This window comes from Lipotes vexillifer, unplaced genomic scaffold (genome assembly GCF_000442215.2).
Source record: "Lipotes vexillifer unplaced genomic scaffold, Lipotes_vexillifer_v1.1 scaffold445, whole genome shotgun sequence".
In the NCBI taxonomy this organism is placed as follows: domain Eukaryota; kingdom Metazoa; phylum Chordata; class Mammalia; order Artiodactyla; family Lipotidae; genus Lipotes; species Lipotes vexillifer.
In genome coordinates, this window is record NW_006774995.1 from 2,753,643 (window position 1) to 2,776,454 (window position 22,812).

General features: G+C 34.9%; 1 protein-coding gene across 1 annotated transcript in view; it reads right to left on the minus strand.

Annotated features, from left to right (window-relative positions):
* OLFM3 (olfactomedin 3) overlaps nucleotides 1–19,897 on the minus strand; it is a 197,018-nt gene extending 177,121 nt beyond the window's left edge. The window contains exon 1 of the mRNA XM_007449624.1: nucleotides 19,401–19,897. Within this exon, the coding sequence (XP_007449686.1) occupies nucleotides 19,401–19,469 (69 nt within the window). The 5' untranslated portion in view covers nucleotides 19,470–19,897. The remainder of the gene's footprint in view (nucleotides 1–19,400) is intronic.
* Between the last annotated feature and the right edge of the window lie 2,915 nt (nucleotides 19,898–22,812).

Below are 22,812 nucleotides of genomic sequence, written 5' to 3' on the forward strand. Positions count from 1 at the left end.
GAGGATGAGGGCAGGGGCAGGAAGAGAGTTTCTGAAAGGAATATGTATTTTCTGTTTTCCTAAGATATACTGGGAATAATGTAAAATTGGATAAGAGAAACTAGATGAGTAATGTCAGGTAACAAATTTAGCACATTTAATTAAGAAGTAGGACATATAGCACAAGCAATATTTTTTGAACACTGATTTACTGAAAAATAAGCAGCTATTTATTCAGCACTTACTAAATGCCAGGCCTTGGACTTGGTGCTTCAAAAGATTATCTTATTTAACCTTCATTTAGTCCCATGAGGGCGGTATTATTTTCCCCACTGTATTACTGAGAAATGTATGATCTAGAGAGAAGTAACATGCTTCAAGCCAGACAAGTAATTTATTACAATTTCAATCAATAAACATTATTTTTTACAATTCCCTGTCATTTGGACCATGTAATAATTGTGACAGGTTAAAGATGACATTTTATCATTTTAAAGATGATAAAAGGAAGAAGAGGAGTAAGGAAGGAAGGAAACAAGCTTTTTTTAAATGTAAATGGAATTTTGATGGGAAATTTAAATCACTCCTGTTTATTCAATTGATAGGATAATTTGAAAGTCATTTCATCTATTTTTTGTAATAGGTGCTAAAGATCTCTCTTAGGCAAGATTCAAGTAAAATTTGTAGGAGTAACTTAGATTATTATGTGATTTGGAAATAAGCTGCATTTATAAATATTTTGTAATTCATGCTGTTCACTTACTTCCATAGTTGGTGTAATTAGTTTCAATTGTTGAGGCTTTACTATAGTAGTTACCAGATGAAACTTTTCCTTTTTCATACACGAATACACATGCACACATACACAGGCACGTGCTTTCATTTTCCATTTCCCATTTCTTAGTTCAACATCGTTACATTACCTTACACCTTCACTCTATTGTAATGTCATCCAATAGCAAGGGAAATGAGAAGAATGTCACAGAGGGTTTTGTTTTTTGGTTTTTGTTTTGCTTTAGTCACATAAAACTAAACTTAACATTTTTCTTCTTTTTTGTTTGTTGGATAATTAGAAAGACATTATATAATTGATTAAGAGCCATATGTGAGCCACGTCTTTGTAAGCATATGCTAGAGCAGAAGTAAATTGCTAAATATAACAAACTACACATTTCTTTCCATTAATGTAGTACACTGAAATAAGACTTCATTTTGGTTTCAGGATTTATGGAAGAAACAAAAGTAAACCCAGATTTCCTGTGTTTGAGGCTGAAATAACATGTCCTCTTGGACACTGGAAAATTGCTGTTTAGAACTGACAGCCCCCATATCAGTCAGTGAGACAACTTTCTTTTAGTGCTTTAAAAATATTCCAAGGTAATTTTTAGGATAGAGTTTTGATCCATTACAGTTAAAATATGTAACCCTGTTTGCTGTTAGCTTTGCCATTCTTTCCATATCAACTTCTAAGGCTCAGTGGATGAGTCTTCCCTTGAGTATGATGTGACATCTAAGATAAATCTGGCCCAGAGTGAGGGGGAAGGGAGTGATACATCTTTCTACTTTCTACTATAGTCTTTGTTGAATGCCCTCCAACTAGTTTATGGCTTTGCACATTTTCCACATCTGGAGATATTTGAACTTGCTAAACCTTTTCATAAAGTCAGTGAAAAAATAACTATTTCCTGGGGAAAACTGAGACTTGTCTTTCAGTGTACATGAAAGAGTCATTATTGATTTACTGCAGACAGCAACATGTGAGAAACTCACAATCATTCAGCGGTGACATTCCCTCATGTCTACTCACTTCCCTGAAAATTTCTTTCTCCTTTTCACTTTTATTGAAATCTCAGGTTTTCCTCTGAGTAAACAGCTGCTTCTAAAGTAATCTCAAGCCCTTTGCCACACTCCTCTATCACTAAGTCTGGCAGTGGAAAAGTCCTCATTGCTCCTAATTTTGAGGGCATTCTTTTTGTCTACCAATAACTCATTCTCACTTTCAGCTGATACCCATGCCTTCTACTTCACTGAGAAGATAAAAGCAATTACAAGAGCGCTTCCACGTGCTTGCACTTCCTTATCTAAACTACCAACAGCATTTGTACACGTATACTTTGTCTTTCTACTTGTTTCCATAGAATTCTCTGTGTTCCTATTTAAAACTAACCTCTCATAGATTATTCCAATCAGCATTATAACATGCTATATCTAATTTTAGATATCAGCAAAAACAAACATGCCTGATGCCATATCCTCCTCTAGGTATACCCAATTTCTCTTCTCTTCATAGCAAAACTCCTAGGAAGTCTTGTTTATATCTGTCATCTCAAGTTGCTCTTCTTCCATACTTTATTGAGTCCATTAGGATGAGGATTTTGCCACCATCTGTCTACTGAAACCACTTATCAATGTCATCAATGATTTCCATTTCTAAAGACTATGAATAATTTTCAGTTTTCATATTACTTAGCCCATATGAAGCATATGATAATTTAGTAATTTAATAAATCTTTCTCCTTGAGACATTTTCTTCACATTGTTTTCAGGACAGTATCTTCTTCTAGTTTATTTAGCTCTAAATATTTGAGGCTTAGTGGTCTGGCTACTTCTCTTGGTGATCCCCTCCAGTTTCACTGGCTCAAATACTGTCTAGATATTGATGATTCCCAAAATGATATATTCAGTCCAGACCTCTCTACTGGACTCCAAATACCAACTGCCTACTCAGCAACTCTACTTGGATGTCTAATAGACATTTCAAACTTATCATGTCCAAAATCAAACTCCTGGTCTCCTCTCCCAGTATTTTTTTTTTTGCGTCTCAGGAGACATATTTCTTTCCAGTGGCCTAAGTCAACAACCTTTCATAACCAATTTCCAGTGCGTTTACACATTCTATTAGCCACCATCAACATTAACTTAGTTTTTTATACCACCTGGTCTCTCTACTTTTTCCCTTAACACTAGAAGTAAATTCTTCACACAACAGCCAAAGTGGTCTTATTAAGACAAATGTATTTCATACCCATCTATGCTCAAAACCCACTAAAATCTTTCCATCCCACTCAGAATCCAGCAAACCACTTACAGGGATCCACATGATCAGGCCTCATTTTCTGTTAGTTTTCTTGCTCAATTTCCTTGTTCCTAGTCTCCTTGCCCTTTCCCAAAATTGCCATGTATGCTCTTGCTTTTCTAAATATGTACTTAAAATTTTCTCTGCTTGGAATTCTCTTCTCCCAGATATCTGTGCAGTTCACTCCCTCACCTTCTTCATGTTTTTGCTCAAGTATCACATTTACTGTGGAACCTGTTCTATTTGTCACTACCCCGCAACATGCCGCTGCCTCTCACTCTTCTTTGTTTTGTTTTTCTTCCACATAATGTATTACTTTTTGACATATATTTGCTTATTTGTTTGTTTATTATTTTTTATTAGTCTGTAGTGTTATGAGGGCAGAGATTTTGTCTTGTTGGTCACTGCTATGTCTTTAGATTCCAGATAGTTCTAGGTACATGGCAGACATTCTAAAACTACTTTGAAAATCTTTCACAAGTCCCTAGTGATGCACATGTCATGCAGTCAGTGATTGGCTCCAAACTTCTATAGCAGGCTTACCTTAGTCATTTTGTTGCCTTTGTTGCAACATGGCAACCCATTTTACATGTTTTGAACTTTGGGGCCTCAATTTTAACATTATGATGGGGTTTTATTGTATTTTTGGAATGAATAGAAGAAAAGAAGAAAGAAATTAAGTGAAAAAGGAAGGAAGGAAGAAAGGAGGGGGAAAAGGAGGGCAAAGGAAAAACAAGAAAGAAGAAAGAAATTCCTCTTAGTCCAAGATGAATAAGCTTTGAATCATGAAAAAAAAAAAACTGGTCAATAGAATTTTTTTTTTTAATGAAGGGGTTTTTAATTTTTTTAATAAATCTATTTATTTATTTTTAGCTGCGTTGGGTCTTCATTACTGCACACTGGCTTTCTCTAGTTGTGGCGAGCGGGGGCTACTCTTTGTTGTGGTGCGCGTGCTTCTCCTTACGGTGGCTTCTCTTATTGTGGAGTATGGGCTCTAGGTGCACGGGCTTCAGAAATTGTGGAACTCGGGCTCAGTAGTTGTGGTTCACAGGCTCTAGAGTGCAGCCTCGGTAGTTGTGGCGCACAGGCTTAGTTGTTCCATGGCATGTGGGATCTTCCCGGACCAGGGCTCGAACCCATGTCCCCTGCACTGGCAGGCGGATTCTTAACCACTGTGCTACCAGGGAAGTCCTTGGTCAATAGAATTTGAAATCAATGTGCAACTTGACTAAAAAATTAAGATGATGCTAAATTGCAGACCAGTTTAACTAAGCCAAAATCATCTAGTAACCAGATGAAAATATAATACATCATTTATTTAGGGGAAACTGTCCTGACAACAGACTTGTGACCAAAGGATTCACAATAATTTTAATAATTGAGTAATAATAATTTTCATGCATGGTGGTGGTGATGCAATCCATGATTCAAAGAATCTTCAGTCACGACTTTCATGGGAGCCCAATCAGCATGATATGGACAAGGCAGGGATAGATAATCAAAATAAAATTGTAGATATCTTGGGGTAAGGTATGTGTTGGGATTCTCAGTAATTTCTGTTTTGATAATTAAGATAGGTAGATGGTTAAAAACTAGCTTTGAAGATAGAGATGAGATTAGATAGATATAATACAGAGACACTTAGATATTTAGCTATATAGATTGTTCTAAATTTTATTACTGTGATGACTAATTTTAAGTATCAACTTGACTAGGCCATGGTGTGCACCTATATTTCATCAAATGTTACTTTGGGTGTGCCTGTGAAGGTGTTTCTGGATGGCACTAACAATTGAATTGGTAGACTGAGTAAAGCAGATTGCTCTCCCTGATGTAGGTGGGCCTTGTCCAATCAGTTGAAGTCTTAAATAGAACAAAATGGCTAAGTAAGAGAAAATTCCTTCTGCCTAAATGCCTTTGAGCTGGGACATCAATTTTTTTTCCTGCCTTTGGACTCATACTAAAAACATTGGCTCCTTCTATGTTTTGAGTCTGTAGTCTTTTTGACTGGAACTACACCATTAGCTCCCCTGGTTCTCCAACTTCTTGACTACAGATCTTGGGAATTATCAGCCTCCATAATCACATAAGTCAATTCCTTATAATAAATATTTTTACATATGATGTTTGCTGTATTATGTACACATACATTTTATATATATATATATATATGTTTGTGTATATACACACATACATCCTATTGGTTTTGTTTCTCTGGAGGACTCTAATATAACTACATTTTGTTTTGTTTATTTGTTTTGGGTTAAGGTAATTCAAGTCCAGATATATTTAAAAATCTGGTCAGGTTAAGTCTTAGACCCTTTAGCTAGTCATTTTTCTAAGAATTTAATGCTACCACTAGTTCTATTTGTTTTTCATCTGCATCAGCTTCTCTTACTTCCCATATGATTAGCAGCAAAAGAGCTAAGTCACATAAAAACGTTCTTTAGTGCTCTTTTACATCTCTGTGACTTCATACAGGCTCTTGCCTTTTAATGGAATAACCATCTTTTTCCTTTCATTGCCCAGTTGATCTTCCTTTAAGCATCACCTCCCTCAGGAAGTTTTCTTTTATGTCCCAGTCTACTGAAGGTGTCCATTCTTTATGCCCTACTTGCATCTCATACAAGTCACTGTTATAAGACATATTACAGTACTACAATTATTGGTATACCTATATGAGTTTTCCAGTAGAAAATATTAAGATCTTTTTGAGAATAGTAACTGTGCCTTTTTAAAAGTGCTTTTATCTCCAACTCCTAGAACAGTGTCAGGTATGAGGATTTGTTGAAAAAATTATTACAATATGAATGCCAATGAACTACTTTATCATGTATAATATTTAAGATCATTGGTAATCATTCATTTCTGGACTAATTATTTTCTCATATTACAAATTTTCTTAAAGCTAAAAACAAATCTCAATTATTTAAAATTAAATTAGCAAATTCAACAGTGTATTTCTTGACTGCATGTAAAAAGGGTGGATCCTGCTTATGGTATGTGGAATGTTACTAAGCAATCATCATATTTGACTGTGCCTTTATTTGTGTAACATGCATTGGTTCTCTAAACAAAATTGCTTTCAAAATCAGCACTGAAGACGTGCCAATGTCTTTAGTAAATCAGATTTGACTGATGAAAAAGAAGGAGCTGTCGTCATCATTTTACTGAATCATTGGTAGAGAGTTTTTATTTTCACTGTAGATTATAAATCCAGGACAAAGAATCTGGAATTAAATGCTTTTAAAAAGTCCTATGCTGGCAAAGACATGAAATGAAATCCACTTACTTCTTAGGTTGAGGGTAAGATTCTATAGGCAGATTTTACCTAACAACAACAAACATCACTTTGTGTCTTACAAATATCAGCTAGGGGACACAGTAACCTATCATGTAATTCAGTTAGGGTTATGTGTAATCTAGTAAGTCTTCTTTAGTAAGTGATTTTTAATTTCTATACTACCTTTATAATTTTTAGACCTCACTAATTTTATGTCTATGGTCTTTCTAATCTTAATATTCACCAGTACAGACTGGCTGACTTACTTTTTTGTATTTACACATTAATTATTATCATCTGGACTAATGTATTAGTTTCCTGTTGCTGCTACAACAAATTACCATAAACTTAGTGATTTTAAACACACAAATTTAGTATCCTATGGTTCTGGAGGGCAGAAGTCTGAAATAAATCTTATGAGGTTAAAATCAAAATGTCAGCAAGGCTGTATTCCTTTATGGAAACTACAGAAAAATCCATTTTCCTGGCCTTTCAGTTTCTAGAGGTGGCTTGCATTCCTTGGCTTTTGGCCCCTTCCTGCATCTTTAAAGTGCTTCTCTCTCATCTCTGCTTCTGTCATCTTCTCCTCTTTTTCTGACTGTGAGCATCAGTCCTTGCTCTTATAAGGACCTTTTTTTGTAAAAAGAAAAAAAATTGTATGTTTTTGTTTGTTTGTTTGTTTGTTTTTGCGGTACACGGACCTCTCACTGTTGTGGCCTCTCCCGTTGCGGAGCACAGGCTCCAGACGCACAGTTTCAGCGGCCATGGCTCACGGGCCCAGAAGCTCTGCGGCATGTGGGATCTTCCCAGACCGGGGCACGAACCCGTGTCCCCTGCATTGGCAGGCAGACTCTCAACCACTGTGCCACCAGGGAAGCCCAAATTGTATGTTTTTTAAAATTTTTTTGATTTATATTGGAGTATAGTTGTTTAACAATGTTGTGTTTCAGGTGTACAGCAAAGTGAATCAGTTTTACATATACATGTATCTATTCTTTTTCAAATCATTTTCTCATTTAGGTTATTACAGAATATTGACCAGAGTTCCCTGTGCTAAAGAGTAGGTCCTTGTTGGTTACCTATTTTAAATATAGTAGTGTATATATATATATGTCAATCGCAAACTCCCAATATATCCTTCTCCCCTACCTTTCCCTTTTGGTAACCATAAGGTTTTTTTCTAAGTCTTTGAGTCTTTTTCTGTTTTGTAAATAAGTTCATTTGTGTTATATTTTTTATTCCTCATATAAGCAATATCATATGATATTTGTCTTTCTCTGTCTGACTTACTTCACTTAGTATGATAATATCCAGGTCCATCTGTGTTGCTGGAAATGGCTTTATTTCATTCCTTTTAATGGCTGAGTAATATTCCATTGTATATATGTACCACATCTTCTTTATCCATTTCTCTCTTGATGGACATTTAGTTTGCTTCCAAGTCTTGGCTATTGTAAGCAGCGCTGCAGTGAACATTGGAATCCATGTATCCTTTCGAACCATGTTTTCTCCAGATATATGCCCAGGAATGGGATTGCTGGATCATATGGTGGCTCTATTTGTAGTTTTTTAGGGAACCTCCATACTGTTCACTGTAGTGGCTGTACCAATTTACATTTCCACCAACAGTGTAGGACGGTTCCCTTTTCTCCACACCCTCTTCAGCATTTAATGTTTGTAGACTTTTTGATGATCACCATTCTGATTGGTGTGAGGTCTATCTCGTTGTTTTGACTTGCATGTCTCTAATACTTAGCAATGTGGAGCATCTTTTCAAGTGCCTCTTGGCCATCTGTATGTCTTCTTTGGAGAAATGTCTATTTAGATCTTCTGCCCATTCTTTGATTGGGTTGTTTGTTTTTTGATATTGAGCTGCATGAGCTATTTGTAAATTTTGGAGATAATCCCTTGGTCGCCTTCATTTGCAAATATTTTCTGCCATTCTGTAGGTTGTTTTTTCATTTTGTTTATCGTTTCCTTTGCTGTACAAAAAAGGGCCTTTTTGATTACATGATCCCATCAGAAAATCCAGGATAATCTTCTCATTTCAAGTTTCTTAATTCAGTCAAATATACAAACTCCCTTTGGCTATATAAGGTAACATATTCACAAGTTCTGTGGATTAGGATATGAACATCTTTGGGAGGACATTATTCTGTCTACTACAGACCATATACTTTTTTTTCTTTCTATATTTAGCCACATAAAGAATTGTAACTCAGTATTAACTCAATAAAAAAACTTTCTAATAATTATTTTTGATTAAAAGTAGTCTAATTACTTGAATACTGTTCTTCTCCCCAATATTAGAAACACACAGCCATAAGCTAGCTAACCATCCATCAGTTATGTTATAGAGGAGAGTTTTGCCTTATGCAGAATTTAAATAGATGGCCTTTATATTTCCTGTAACTCTGAGAGTCTCTTTAGTTTAACTATTGTCAGATAAAGACAGTAGATACACAATGTCGTTCGCTCATTTGTTTTTCATTAAATCTTCTAAAGCTAATGGAATGATACAAAATAAATGTAAAATATGCTGTAATGCTTGGGATATGGAATGACCTGATACATTTTGACATTTATTTTTGTGTGTCACTATCTGTGTACAACTGAATTGTTATAGTCTGCTCAATGACATAACTTTAATTTTCAGCAGTAAAGTAGACGAAGCCTAGATTGTATCATTAATTTTAACAATCTGAGAGTCTGTGAGCAGAAGGAAGGAGGATGAAAGGGTGATGAACTACATTTAGAAGAGATGAATGTACGCCATTTTAGGATGACCTACCAATACAAAAGAGCATTTTGTTCAGCATCCTTAATTTTTACATGAGGAAATGGAAACCAAAAAAGTTTAGTGAGTTGCCCAAAGCCATACAACTAGATAGTTGCAGAGTTGATATTTGGCCTCAGATTTTCTAACTCCTAATTTAGTACTCTGTTCACTCCACTATGAACTTTCTAATTTCCTAATTATTATATAATTTGCTCAGAATTTGATATGGTTTCTCTCTTCCTTTATCTTAATTTTACATGTTAAATTAATGTTAATTAGGTTGAGTCCCTTGAGAGGTATCTTTTCCAAAAGCAATGACCATGTACAAATGGACAAAATGAAGTATGTTTCTATTTTATTTCTATCTGCAGTGTTTAGATGCAAATAAAAAAGGAAAAGAAATTTAAGAATGCTTTCATGCCTTTTTCTTCCTTCTATTTCTTCTTACCAAGAGATATTAAAGATCAGTTGAACTAAATTAGAGACTCTTTTTTTTTTTTTTTTTTTTTTTGCGGTACATGGGCCTCTCACAGTTGTGGCCTCTCCTGCTGCGGAGCACAGGCTCCGGCCGTGCAGCCTCAACGGCCATGGCTCACGGGCCCAGCCGCTCCGCGGCATGTGGGATCTTCCTGGACCGGGGCACGAACCCATGTCCCCTGCATCGGCAGGTGGACTCTCAACCACTGTGCCACCAGGGAAGCCCCAGAGACCCTATTTTAAACAGTTTGTAATAGAAGGGCATCCAGGTCTCAGATTAATGAATGCAGTCATTGTGTAGGAGTGTGTGTGTGTGTGTGTGTGTGTTTGCGTGTGTGGTGTTGGCAGGGGGCAATAAACGTCACTTGAAATGCTTAAATAAGCATTGGCAGATGTGTTGTATATATCATCTTTAAAAGCTGCATCCTTGATGTGTAAATAAATGCTTACCTCCCCTCAATTTTTCTTTTTCTTTTAACTATATTTGAATGTGTTCACCTTCCTGCTGCATGTAAGCTCATTTATAATTTCATCACTTCTTAATATCCATTTTTATTTTAGCACAAATATTTAGATTTGGAGTCTTTTCTTGCTTTGCCTGACAGGGAAGTCATCATGCTTTGGCACCAGTGGGGGCACTACTAGTAAATATTGACTCCTTCAACCCACTTGATTCCTTACTCTCAAGTATCATATGCCCTGCTTTGAGTCACTATATGTTACAATAACTAACTACCTCTTTGGCGTGATCTTCATAGCACTCTGTACATTTCCTCCTACTTATCCCTGGAATCTTTTAAGGTATATGGCAGTCAAACTAGAGTCATTTTATTCCCTGACTTGGTCTAGCACTCAGCTTATTGTAAAGAAGAATACATCTGTAGCAAAATATAAATAATAAACAACGAGTATAGTAAAAAGTCTTTAGTGTGTCTTGGGCTGGATAATATTTCAGTTTGTTTAGTACTACAATAATATGCACTAAGATGTAGTCATCATGCCCCAAACTGCATGTAGGTGTGAAAATACTCACTAGATAAACAATTCCATAAGCAGCCATAGACAAAGATCATTCCCAGAAGCAACGGCATCTTTTGTAAGGCAACATTTCGTCAGTGACATTTTGGTGCCAGTGAATCAACATACCAGTACTGATCTCTATTTGAAGAAATCCTGTCTTTTGGAACTGATCTCTCTAGTAATGCTATTTAAATCATCCGGGGATAATGCTTCCTAATCACATTCAGTTTAGCTGGAAAAATGAAAAGGATCTTCTATTCAATTTATGTCCTTCCTATGGAGTTATCTAGATAGCTGTTTATTTGTGCTGTTGAAACAATTTTATTATTGATATTTCTTTTCAGAGCATTTTAACCTACAAAGTTAATTATAAAAATTTGAATTTCTGATTATATTTAGTTCAGATAAATCTAACTCTACTTCTATTTGCTTTTAATCATTTAACTTTATTCTCTTTGGGAGTGTTGTGCTCATATAGTAAATGCAGTACAAATATGGAGCCAGTACTACTTCTCTTCCTATTGTGGTATTATAAGAATATATAGTAAGATAATAATTTCAATGGAATATTTTAGATCCTTAAAAAAATAACTCAGTCCCTAAAAGAGGTGGAAAAATATAGGTAATACACTAATTTATCCAATAAGGTAAGACATTACATAAAATAAAGATAGTCAAAACAATAAGCACACATTAATAAAATGTTTAGACTCATAAACTTATGCAAATAAAATGGGCACTTATAGATACACCAAGGAATAAGAGGATATGCTAACTTTGCCAACAAGCATTATGAAACACAGCAAGTAATTCACAAGAGTATTGAATTTGTAGCATCCCAGGGAGTTACCAAAAGTCAAAAATAGCACTAAGGATGGTGAGGTAAGACAGGAAATTAATCAAAAAATTTAAAAGACATCATCTTGCAGCATTCTTCAAGATAAATAACCTGGTATGAATTCCAACCCTTAAAAACAAGGTTCTTAAAATTTGTCTTACTTCCCTACCCCTAATATATTGTCTGATGAGAGCATGGGCCAAAAACACAGATTATATCCGTAAGTTATTTAGCCTAGGATAGGATTTTAACGTTTTTTCTTCATCTATTCATTTGTTCATTCAACAAATGTTGATAAATATTATATCTGAATAGGCACTGTGCTAGCTGATAGATAGGAAATGATAAGATCATGATCAAGACACAGAGCCTGCCCTCAGCTACATTATAATTTAGTAGGGGAGACACAATATAATAAATACCCAGTTTTTTAAAAAAAGAAAGTGGTAAGTATAGTAAGAGTGATTGGAAATAGAGTGTTTTATAAATCTGGGAGGGGAAGAAATACAATTCAGTCTGTGTTCATTGAACACCTATTCTGTGTCAGACACAGTGCCAGTGGCTGTAGATGTAAAGATAAATAAAACATCATTCTTTTCTTATAGGAGTTCTTAGTTTATCAGGATTATCTCCTCCCGGGGTGCAGAGCGTGTCAGCAAAGGATTTATGGAAGAAATGATATTTGAGTTGCATCTTAAAATATAGGTAAATTTTTGACATATGGAGAAGAAGGATAGAGCTTTCCAGGGAGAGGCAAAAGCATGAACATAGCAGCATCTGTGATCCTTTTCTCTGAATTTATTTTTATTCTGCTGAAGGCTTGGTATGAGAATAACAGAAGGCATAGCTTTGTGATTATGCTTTACAACACCTTGTTTTTAAAGCACAGAAGATGTGTTTTTAGAAAAATCTATTGTTTTGACAATATTTTTGAGTATTTTTATTAGCACCATTTAAATTACTGGCACTATTGACAGAGTTGGTCTAATTTTGTTTTTGTGTCTTGGACCCCTCTTCCTCCAAAATGGTTTGCAACCTCTTGAGTAAGTAACAAGTGAGTTAAAAGTTAAACTTCACTAAGGTATGGTGTGCAGGTATTTTTGAAATAGTATATTTCTTCTTAAATATTAGGTGTTCATGGGTAGGGTCTATCCTAGATATTATACAATTGCTCTCATCTATTTTTGCCCTTCGTATGAGAGAATCAATTCTTGAGTTACTCAGGTGGACTTGCATTTGGATGAGCAGCATCAGGAGAAATGCTGTTGTGTCTAATTAAGGGCCAGGTCTTTTCAAGGATTTTATAGAAGTTTCTGTTGAGAAAAGCAGGGAAACCAGTATAAACAGAGGGACTGGAAAAGCAATCCAAGAGAAAAGAGCAAAGAAATTGTGTTCATAGAAATGGTCATTTCTCCATTACTGCTATGGTCTGAATGTTTGTCTCCCCCCAGATTCATATGTTGATATCCTAATGCCCAAGGTGATGGCATAAGGAGGTGGGGCCTTTGGGAGGTGATTATGTCATGAGAGTGAAGCCCTCAGGTCTCACAAATTTATGATCTTATAAGCTATACTCTACAAAAGAATCTGTTAATTTTTAATGAATGATCAAATAGTATTAAATAGAATATCTTAGTCTGTTTGGACTACTATAACAAAATACCGCAGACTGGGCAGCTTATAAACAGATACTTATTTCTCACAATTCTGAAGGCTGGAAGTTCAAGGTCAAGGTACCAGCATGGTCAGGTGAGCTCCTTATTCCAGGTTGTAGACTTCTCTTTATATTCTCACATGGTGGAAAGAGGGAGCTATCTCTCTGGGGCCTCTTATATAAGAGCACTAATCTCATTCATGAGGGCTCCATTCTCATGACTCAGTCACGTCCCAAAGGCACCATATCTTAATATCATCACATTGAGATTAGGTTTCAACATATGACTTGTGGGAAGGGGAGGGGGCACACACATACTGACCATAGCATAGAGTCATCCTAGAGTTTAACAAAGAAGTTTTAAGAACGTGTAGATCTTTTGTTCTGGTTCTGCAAAAAATGCCATTGATAATTTGATAGGGATTGAATTGAATCTGTAGATTGCCTTGGTTAGTATAGTCATTTTGACAGTATTGATTCTTCCAATCTAAGAACATGGTATATCTTTCCATTTGTGTCATCTTCAATTTCTTTCACCAGCATCTCATAGTTTTTGGAGTACAAGTCTTTTGCCTCCTTAGGTAGGTTTATTCCTAGGTATTTTATTCTTTTTGATGTGATGGTAAATGGGGTTGTTTCCTTAATTTCTCCTTCTGATCTTTCATTGTTAGCATATAGAAATGCAAGAGAGTTCTGTGTATTAATTTTGTATCCTGCAACTTTACTGAATTCATTGATGAGCTCTGATAGTTTTCTGGTAGCATCTTTAGTATTTTCTGTGTATAATATCACATTTCTGTGGAAACACAAAAGACATCAAATAGCCAAAGCAGTCTTGAGAAAGACAAATGGAGCTGGAGGAAGCAGGCTCCCTGACTTCAGACTATACTATAAAGCTACAGTAATCAAAAAAGTATGGTGCTGGCACAAAGATGGACTTACAGATTAATGGAACAAGATAGAAAGCCAGAAATAAACTCACACACCTATGATCAGTTAATCTATGATAAAGGAGGCAGGATATACAATGGAGAAAAGACAGTCTCTTCAGTAAGTGGTGCTGGGAAAACTGGACAGCTACATGTAAAAGAATGAAATTAGAACATTCTCTAACACCATACACAAAAATAAACTCAAAATGGATTGAGACCTAAATGTAAGACTGGATACTGCGTGAAGTAAGTCAGACAAAGACAAATATCATATGATATCACATATGTGGAATCTAAAAATATGATACAAATGAACTTATTTACAAAACAGAAACACAACATTGTAAATTAACTGTACTCCAATATAAAATTTAAAAAAGAGCATGTAGGTTCCTCATTTTACAGGTGAGAGAACTGAGATCATAGCTTTCCCAAAGTTATATATGTGTGTGTGTGTATTTGTTATATAATGTATAATAAACTATACAAGTATTTATTATATATATATAATAAAAACACATATATACATATCAGTGGCAAATTAGGGATGAAAAATGAAAGACTTTGTCTGAATCCTGACCCTTTTGTTTCTCACTCTTGTGCTGCTTTCCCTCCCAACAGAGAATGGATCATCACAATAGTCATTTTCTAAAGAGAATTGTTGCAAAATTACATGGAATAAGAATTTTTTAGAAAAAATAAAGGAGCACAGTACCATTTTAACCTTTTCAAGTTGCCAAGAGAAAGAGTCAGAAAGAATACATTCCAAACTAAATATTTAATTGGGTTAATAAGGATGGAATAAAACGAGAGTAGCAAAGTCATTTGCACTTTCAAAACATAGGTGGGCTGTGTTGAGCTTTTCATTTTTTACCATATCCGGGTTTATTGGTATGTAGTTACAGATCCTTGCCAGATGCATATTTTCTGTTCTAATTTGAGTTGATCCTGTTGTACAGGGGATGTCTCTGGCATACAGGAGATACAGGAGAAGATAGATTTTTTTTTTTTTTTTTGCGGTACGCGGGCCTCTCACTGTTGTGGCCTCTCCCGTTGCGGAGCACAGGCTCCGGACACGCAGGCTCAGCGGCCATGGCTTACGGGCCTAGCCGCTCCGTGGCATGTGGGGTCTTCCTGGACCGGGGCACGAACCTGTGTCCCCTGCATCAGCAGGCGGACTCTCAACCACTGCGCCACCAGGGAAGCCCAAGAAGATAGATTTTTAAGATGAATTTTAAAGCAAATTCATACTGATCTCAGTTTATTTCTCTTGCTGTTTTTGCTTTTATCAATTTCATTTTGAAGTTATAAGAAAATAAACTTTAACTAGATTTATGTACTAAAGCCACCTCTAGCCAATTTAGGTCTTTGATGGTTTTGTTTTTAGCAATACCAAAACACAAAGGCAGTTATACATGGTATATTATGTTATGAAGCATATAACAATATAATTATTGAAATTCCCTTACTTCCCATTGTGTTTATATGGCTTAAAGCAACTGTCTTATTTAAGGCAAGAGTTCTAATTGGCCGATTTGTTTTAGATAGAAAAAACAGTTTGGTGTTGAAGATTACTGCTGAATCATTGTTTCACTTTATGTCTGTAGTGTCAGCAAGTACCATGGTGATAAGTTCTTTAATATATTTCTAAGTAAGGAGAAAGTGAATGCTTTCTCAATCTAAGCATGCTGGGGCATTTTGCAATATATTTATCACACAGGTATGACTGCTTAAAAGTATAACAGTCACTGCAATGTGTGGCTATGCCCATGTCACCTCTTTTTAACTGTTCCCCAAGTGTCTGACTCCAGTGTAAATGTTCTATTTGAAATCTGCACAGTCACATTTATACCTCCTTTCTTTATAATTCAGCATTGCAGAGCAGAGAAATTTCACAGTTCTAGTTCAGGGGTTTACTGTTTTGTTATAATGTTCAAATAATGGTCTGCTAAAAATCTTCTTGTAAAAGAAAAAGAGGTTCACTCTCCTACTATCAAGGTCATTACTAAACTCTGTGCCTTCTGTTTAAAAGCACAGAGATGCCATCTAGCAGCCGCCCTCAGGAATTTCCTACACAGAAATTGTCCTTTCGCTATAAAACCGAGCAATAATTGAATTCTTACAAGCTTTTGGTTTTTCTTAATTTACTTATTGGATGAATGATGATTTGGCATATTGCCTGTAGTTCAGATACTCCATTACAAATGAAATTAACTAATTAATATCTCTTAAAAAGGGCAAAGGGATATACCTATGAGTTTTTGTAAATGGAACTGGAAATTTGTTAATATGATTTTAATTAAGGAAACATAATTCTCATGATTTTCTTGAGAGGAAAATTGATAATCTGTCTATATAAAAATACAAATAATTGATTTTTTTGAATTGCCTTCCTTTACTGAAAGAAAATACTAATCTTACCAATATTCTGGTATATTAAATGAGAGAAAAGAAAGTAAGTGGATGCTGAAAGTAAGTTCATCCTGTGAATATAAATGTTTGGGCATTTTTTAAAAATTTAACAATAAATTTGACTTTCAAGTGATTTATCTTGCTGTAAGATAGTGATACCTAAGCACTTTATAAAATGTCATATATGATCTGTAAGTTTCAGTCTCAGGAAGAATGATCATAAACATAAATATTATATAATCTTCCATGAAATGGAATTGGTACTGTTGTTAGAAGCCTTTTTGTTTCAGATAAATTAATATATAATAAGCATTCTCTAAAATTTAGATTTCCCATATTTGATATATGTGACAATCCTGTACCTAAAAAAGTCCATTCAATTTTAATAGCTCTACTATATTGCCAGTTTGTGTGTATCCATGCATGATTTATGTGTAGTATAAATATAAAATGCAATAATATAGAAGAATACTTAAATGAATTTATTTAAAAGTATGATTTTAAAATATATCAGTGCTAACGTTATAAAAAATATTTTTATTAGCTGTTTAGAATTTTTGTATATTTAAGTTTCATCACTTATTACTTATTTGTCCACAAACTGTGGTATTTTGTGCTACTGTATTATTGGAATTTAATTTCAATTTTGCCAAACGTAATTTGCATCATGGATGTTAATTTTATTATCTAAACCCTTAAGTAGTTAGTAAAAAAATAAAATTGGAGAAAATTTCTGTTTCATAACCTAATTGACAATCATTTTGAGAATTCAGTGGTGCCATTTGTGATTTGGGGGAGGGGAGATGATATAGTTTCGTGATTCTCAATAGTTTGATAAAACATAACAAAAGTAGTTTTATTCACTTTTTTAAACAAAATTTGTCTACTAGTCCAAAGACCTTTTTACAACATTAAAATCACTTGCTATGAACATTTTAATATTCTCTATATTGTCATGTAGCAGATAACAAATACTATCTGCTGTTCTTTGCATACTGTATTGCAATATCTAGAAACTGAAAAGGACAGTTTGAAAAGTTAATGTATGCCTTTCCTTTCCTGGATTTCTCAGCTCAGTTGTACCAAACAGCCAAAATTAAGTCTGAAGAAAAGTTTTCTGTTGTTGAATACATGGAAATAAACTTATTAATACTAGAAAAAGATCACAACTAAAAATAGGTCATTTATTTGGAGAATTTATCTCAATATTTATTAGAAGCTCTTCTTTGTTGATACATTTTTAATTTGGGAAAGAATGGGGTACAAGAAGTGAAGATATTTATGCATTTAAAGATATCAGAAAAATCAAATGAAACATGCAGTTGTCAGTAAAGCTCTGCATTTCCGAATTCATTTTAAAGAATGATAAAACTCACTTTAAGTCAAGTGATTTTTTTATGCAGTAACTCAGTAATTAGCTTTGCTTTTTAAAAATGTTTTACCAAGAATATTTCAGATGAGATATATAGTAGAATGTGTTCAAAGTTGTAACAATCATAATATAATGAGAGTGGCAATGGAATATGTTACTATAGATCCAGAGAAAAAAAAGAAAAAGAAAGATGAAAAAATATGAAAGCAGAATCAACACTTTGTACCTAGATGTAAAATGCGTTAAAGCTACACCTTAGTGTATGAAATATCCCATTAAGGATATTAAGACAAAATTATTATTTTGTCTTAATATCACAACCATAGCTTTAAAAGGAAATGATCTTATTCTTATCAGGTCTCTCTAAATATAAAAAGTACACAGAAATAATTATAAGCATAGATGATATGATTCTAAATTTTCACTATATACTATATTAGGCCTAGAAGTATTCAGTCAACCACAGTATTAGGCTATGCTTGGTTATAGCTTAGTTCAATTATGAAAAGAAACAATTTCTCTACATTACACAGTTATTTTAAAATAAGTTTACAATATTCCAAAATACAACTTTAAATGGTTTTAGAACATGACATAATTTCTCCTATTGTGTCAAATTGCTCTTGACCAGTTAAAGAAGTAAAATAATTTTTGAAATTGTATTTCCTTACTTTTTACTAGATGCATTATATCTTATTCCAGATAGTTATGATTTTCTTAGAATGCTGAAGCTCTCAAATTATCTCACTTTATTCTCAAGACTTTTCTCATACACTGCTGAAAATATTTCTCCATATTTTCTGATTTTTTATCAAAAGAGGTTAGCATTCACTTTAATTGCCAGTACTGGATAATTATCAGAGTTCAACACATATGAGACAACTCATCCTTCCTATTGCCCTCCTTAGTTTGAAAGGATTCTCACTTCCTGTTTCTTAGCACTGGTAATCAGAACTTCCTCAGTGCTCTGTAATTTCCTTAATGAAAAGAGAGAAACAAACACAAGCCCCTTTCACCAATGCCTCTCAACCACGGCAGAGAGTGGAGCTCTGCTGCTCTGCCCTGTGTGTTACAAGCAGCATCCCAAATGTTTTGGACACAAACCGCAGCACGTCTGCGATGGGAGTATTATTGACCAGGATCAGCTGGAAAACGCTTCTCTGCTTTCAACAAAGAAACGGTTCACCATCTCCTAATACATGATTACAAATTGCATTATTTTAACTGCTAAGTCCTTTGCATTACCCGTCCGACTTCAGAAAAGAACATTAAACACTTGGATACCAAATAAGCTAAATTCTCCCAAGAGCCGCATTGCCCGCTGCCCATACACGTTATATTCGCTCCTGGTCCCTCCCCCCCCTCTCTCCGGGACTCTACCTTGTGGAGCTATTCCTCGGGTAGTTCACCTTGTTATCTTCCAAGCAGTGGGGATACGCCAGACACCACAAGATAGCTGGAAGAGCTGTCTTGCATGCTGCTTTTTTTTTTTTTTTTTCCCATAATTAAATGCATTTTTGGTCGGTCTGTTACATATTGCACATTTATTTCAAACAAGAGTTAAAATATTGCCCATACCTTGGAAGGGTCTAATCCAGCAAGCAAAGACAGCAGCAGGAGATTGAGTAGGTTGGATGCCGCCTGCATTCTGATTTGGGTTTTTGCCCCTGTTTACTCTCTTTTATGTAGCCACTCCACTCTCACTGCAGAGACCTTTCCTTCGTCAGTTGCACTTTCTGCCTGCCAGTCAGAGCTGAGTGGGGACAGAGGCGGCGGCAGGAGCAGTAGCAGCAGCAGCGGTAGCGGCAGTAGCGGCAGTAGCGGCAGCCGCCCTGGGGGGCGATCATTCCGCAGGCATTCTCAGGGCTGGGAGTCCGCGAGCTCTAGGAGTGGATTGAGCTGCAGTGGTCGCTGACCGAGGTGCTGAAGCTCCTCCAAGCCGCGCGCCCCAATTTACCTTCTCTCCCGCGGCTATATAGCCAGACCACCTCAAAAGTTTTGACCCAAGAAAAAGATAAAGGGAGTAACAGCTGAGAGAGGTGTGGAGACCTGGACAACGGATATGACATCACTACAGCTCCTTGGGGCTTGGGGAGATATTTTGTGGGAAATTTGTTATCCAAACAAGGATTGACTCTCCTGCTCCCGTTCAGCATTTGCTGGTATCTTGATCTTCAGAGAAGTAAAGTCAGCTAGATATAGGATTATGAAACAAATAGTGCCTGGAATCGTCTGCTGTCATTGACAGAGGTCTTGATATTGTATTTAGTGCTTTAAAGAAAGTTTGCAATGCAGACTATCAATGTGTATTTTCTGTTCAAGGTACGCAGTCTATAGCTATTATATATACATATATGCACTGTCATTTATAACTAGCCTATTGAAATAATCTTTTTGGTTAAATATTCATGTGGTTTTTTTTTTATCTATCTAGGGCTTTTGGTCACCTAAAATACTACGTATAAATAAATGAAGAGGCTTTCTTTTCTTTTTTTTTTTCTTGTAAATGGGATATTCCACTAGTGACCCCACACAGCTGAAATCTCTCCTCCTCACACACAGCCATACCCTGAAATGTAGTTTCCCTGTCAACCTGAGGTAGAATTCAGTGATGGGTGGACAGTGGGATGGGAAAAGCATTATTTCTAAGTGTCCAAATAATTCTTTTCTAGAGCTCAAGAAAAGAGGTAGCTGCCTCACGAGAGCAAAGAAAGAGTAAATGACTAACGTTCTCATACACCCTGCATCACTTAACTATACTCAAGAAACTTTTTTTTTTGTAGCTGGAAAATGTGTTTTCCATAAGATAAAAAGATGGGGAAGAGTTGTCAACCACCCTCTCATACAATTACACCTCTAATGCAACTTGAGTTTTGTCTTCTGTTGATTTTTCTAGAAGTTATATTTCCTAAGGACTACAGTATATGAACTAGAGATATGGGCATTTCTTCTACATTAAAAAGAGGATAAATTGTTTGAGATATCAGACACATACTGTGTATAAATCTCTACAATCTTTTACTGAACACTCTTCATGTATATATAAATATGTATATTTTAAATTCAAGAAATCTCAATTAGGATTCAAATACTTCTGAAAGTTATAATCCCCAAGGATTTGCATCACATTGCATCTGTTTTTATCCTGATATTATGAATATGAGTGCATGTGTGTATGATTACTTGAGGCTTTTTTCCCATAAAACCTCAATAACAAGAAGAAAAATAAATTTGAAAATTTCTTTTGAAGAGATGGATCACGCATAAAAAAGAGATTGCAGAATAGCAGAAAGAAGGTGGAATTATTTGAGGGTTTTTAGTTTAATGATACCCCTAGCAATCATAACCACAGTTTGAATTTCCATTATTTCCTAGCAGAAACAGAATACAGAACTTTTCTATTGAGGTAATAGATAAAACTACAGAGTTATGTCTGACAGTCTTTGGGATAACTTTCTAGAGCATGTTTGAGGCTAACTCTGTCTTTCTCTTTTTACATTTGTTTCCCTATCTATCTATCTATCAAGGGTAAATCAGCATAGAGTATGTTTCAATGATCCATACATAAAAATTGTTGGGGATTTTATTCTGCACCCATTTTCAAACCTTTCGAATCATTGCACAATTTGAAAATGAGTTTATAGAGGTACAGTAGCTGAGTGGTTATAATAGTGCATTAATACTTAATACAACATGACTGTTTGATTATTTGTTTTTACATATGCTTTTCACTCTTCTCAGAATGTCTTCTACAATCTTTTTCCATCTCCACCTCTCAGCAGGCAGGGCAGCATACTTATTTGAGTACAGGAAACTGTATTTAACAGACACACAAAATATGAAAACATAATCATATGAATTTTATTGCCTCAAAATCAACTGCTATTCTTTTAATGACATTAATATTTTTTCTGGGAATAAAAATTATTCTGATCTCAAACATGTATGGTCCAATGTTAATGATTGGACCAAAACTACATAAGCACATTTTTTTCCCCTCTCTCCATTTCCCTATATTTCATGGTACTGGAAGATCATTTGTACAAGCAGTTAATAAGAAGGCAAATTCTATGAAAATGTGATACCAGATGATAATACTTAAAGATCAAGTAAGCAATGGATGGTAATTATGTTACAGATGAAAACAGATGATTTTAGCATACAGAAAACATACTTGCTGTAAGAGAAGCTTATTCATTTGTAGAGAACACTCAAGTTTAGCAATGAACCAAAAACTATTGATCATACCACTGAAAAGCAGAAGCTGTAGCTATACATAAATTCAGCCATACCCTACTACTTCTTCTGTCTCTCTTTAAAAAATAAAATAAAACTGCATAGTTTTTCTTAAACATAATTCTATTGTTTCTAATTAGTCATTCGTTTTGTAGTAAAACTTTCTTATTTCCATACAATCAATTTGACAGTATTGTAGGCCACATCATATCTTACCTGTACATACCAATTCCTCCTTTTTAGAAAGTCCATGAAACTCCTTGTATCTTGTGTCCTACATTAGATATTCAAAAGCATTTTATTATAGAGAGGAAATGGTATAACTACTTTTGTTTTCAGTCACTTCAGATTGGTTACTGTAACTTAAATTGGTAACTGGAACTTAGAACAAAATGATAAAGTGTGATGCATAGCATAGATTTAGAAATGTTGCAGTTTTCAATACATGCATGAGAAAAATATTTGATATTTATGTATCTGATTAAAATTAAAGATCTTCTATATCTACAATGGGTATAAAATTGCTTTGAAATTTATAAAGCACTACAAAAATTTTTAGCCAGTACTATCTACAGAGGCATACATAAAAATAAGTTTATATGAAATTGTACATATACAACACGTAGAACAAAGAATGAAACTTTTTTAACATTTATGCCCAATATTACAAAAGTAAGTTCTTAATAGTGTATAATGGATTATATTGTTAGCTGTTTATGTATGGTAGTCTTCTTTTGATAAAAAACTTATATGA